The sequence below is a fragment of the Nicotiana tabacum genome, chromosome 20 (genome assembly GCF_000715075.1).
Source record: "Nicotiana tabacum cultivar K326 chromosome 20, ASM71507v2, whole genome shotgun sequence".
Classification (NCBI taxonomy): domain Eukaryota; kingdom Viridiplantae; phylum Streptophyta; class Magnoliopsida; order Solanales; family Solanaceae; genus Nicotiana; species Nicotiana tabacum.
In genome coordinates, this window is record NC_134099.1 from 148515064 (window position 1) to 148517573 (window position 2510).

Genomic DNA, 2510 nt, shown 5'->3' on the forward strand with positions numbered 1-2510 from the left:
ATATGCCGAGCGACATTTTTTTAAATTCTGTTTAATTCGTTTATTTTGGCTTTAAATTATTTCTTCCGCAAGTTTTGTTTATTTTCCGCATTTGTTAGGCTCACCTAATCGTAGAGACTAGGTCTCGTCACGATGGTTCACGGAGGGCGAACCGGGGTCGTGATAGTAGGCCAGTTATAGTAGTTGATGGGACCTTCTTAAAGTCAGCATATAGGGGAATAATGCTAACAGCTAGTACAATGGATGCAACAGGTATTGTAGTTTTATTGTAGAAATATTGTAGCTTGTCTGTTTTTTATAGTACTTGTAGATTTATTGTAGATATATTGTTGAAAAGTTGTAGTTTGTATGTATATGTATTACTCTACATTTTTCCTGCAGCCAATTAATTGCTTTTTGCCACATAATGTAGGTACCATATTACCATTGGCATATGCTGTTGTTGATTCAGAAAATGACGTATCATGGAAGTGGTTTTTTGAGCATTTCAAACATGCATATGGTGAAAGACCAAATATGTGTGTTGTTTCGGATCGGAATGAGAGTATCTTGAAGGCAACATCTATTGTTTATCCCGGCATGCCATATTATTTTTGCATGTGGCATATTTGGACAAATATACGGGCAAAAGTTCAGAAGGATCATCTAAAGTTAAGTGAATTGTACTTTGCCACGACACGATCATACACGCTTGATGAATTTAATGAAAGGATGTCAAAGATTGAAGAGATTGACCCACATGTTAAAGCATAATTATATGATATTGGCTATCATAGATGGTCTCGAGTACATGCTATAGTGAACCAAACTTGGACTATGACATCAAACATTGTAGAGTCGTTGAATGCTGTAACAAAAGATGCAAGAGAGCTGGCGATAGTAGAACTATTAGAGTATATGAGGACTCTTCTTGAACGTTAGACTAATGAAAAGTTATTGAATGCAAAGGGTACATTAACATACCTTGAGTTTAAATTCAACAAAGAGTTGGATGACAACAGAACATTGTCGCACAAGCTTAGAGTAAGATCTGATCATTTATTGCATCAAAATAAATTATTAAAAGAGAATGTAGATAATTTGTAGATATTTTGTATTTAACTGTATATGAATTGTTTTTTGTTTGTAATGTAATTGTAGGTGAGGTCTTCAACAGACTACATCCATACAGTACTAAATGGTGTGAGGCGCTATATTATTTGTCTTGAAAACAAGAGATGTAGTTGTGGGTAATTTCAGCTTGATGAACTTCCTTGTCCACATGCTTTGGCTGCTTTAAGACACAAGGATGAGTCTTTTGAATAATAGGTTCTCCTTATTACATAAGGGAGAGCCTCTTGCGTACTTATGAAATACCAGTAAATCACCTACCTGATGAAAGCAAATGCAATGTGCCACAACATATAACTGAAGAAGTTGTAAATCCACCTTTAGGTGGGAAAAGACAGTCAGGAAGACCTCAAAAATAAAGATACAAAATATATGATGAAGTAAATTCAAAGAAGTACAAGATTTCATGTGGCAACTGCGGAGTAGAAGGGCATAACAAAAGATCTTCCAAGAATGCTCCCAAAAAGAAATAAAATTTTATGTAGTAAACTGTTTTTTCCTAAAAATTGTTGATGAGTTTAGGAGAATTATATTTGATGTGAAATAGTTGAGGCACCTTCAACTCTTAATGTAGTTAGTTTGAAATTGTTTTGTTTAATTAGTATTCTGTTTTGATTTAATACTTTCATAGCTTGATTGGTTTGTGAATGATTTTGTAACGGCCCGGCCTGTCGTTTTGAGAGTTAAGCCCTATTTCCCCCATCTATACTTTTTTATGTATTGTTCAGCTGTGTTGAGTTGTATCGAGTTGGTAGGTTTGGGTTCGGAGTAGTTTTGGAGTGAAATGAATACTTATTCTCTTAGTTAGAAAGCTAAGTTAGAAAAGTCAATCGGAAGTTGACTTATGAGTAAACGAATTCGGATTTGGACTTTTATGATTCGATTAGCTTCGTTGGGTGATTTTAGACTTAGAAGTGTGTCCGGAATATAATTTGGAGATCCGTGGTAGAATTAGGCTTGAATTGGCAGAAGTTGAAAGTTTAGAAATTCTTAGGCTTGAATTCGAGGTTGATTTGGTGTTTTGGTGTTGCTTTGGGTGTTACGGAGGTTCGACTAAGTTCGGGTAGTGATATATGACTTGTAGGAATTATTGGTTGAGGTATCGTGGGCCTCAGTGAGTTTTGGATTGGTTTGGGTTGTGTTGCGCTCGTTTTTCTTATGTTTCGTCGACGAACCTGTAGCAAAAAGAATCGTCGAATTTGGACATCGTATGAGGATATTATGATCATTCTACTAAGAATTAAGTTGTCAGATTTTTCAGAGTAATTACGAAATTGCCACTGAAAGCGTATTAAAAAATCTGCACAATTTGCAAATATTGAAACCAATATATCTCATTCATTATAAGGTCAAATTGAGTGATTCAAAAGTCTAACTTGACTAGAATTTCACAAGAAATC

The 2510-nt window shown here is 35.0% G+C and overlaps 1 protein-coding gene across 1 annotated transcript; it reads left to right on the forward strand.

Moving 5' to 3' along the window:
• Nucleotides 1–239: 239 nt before the first annotated feature.
• Nucleotides 240–1469, forward strand: LOC142174594 (uncharacterized). Its single transcript, XM_075240417.1, has 4 exons — nucleotides 240–252; nucleotides 413–555; nucleotides 1141–1219; nucleotides 1309–1469. Exons 1-4 carry the CDS (start codon nucleotides 240–242, stop codon nucleotides 1467–1469), a joined length of 396 nt encoding a protein of 131 aa, XP_075096518.1.
• Nucleotides 1470–2510: the final 1041 nt, after the last annotated feature.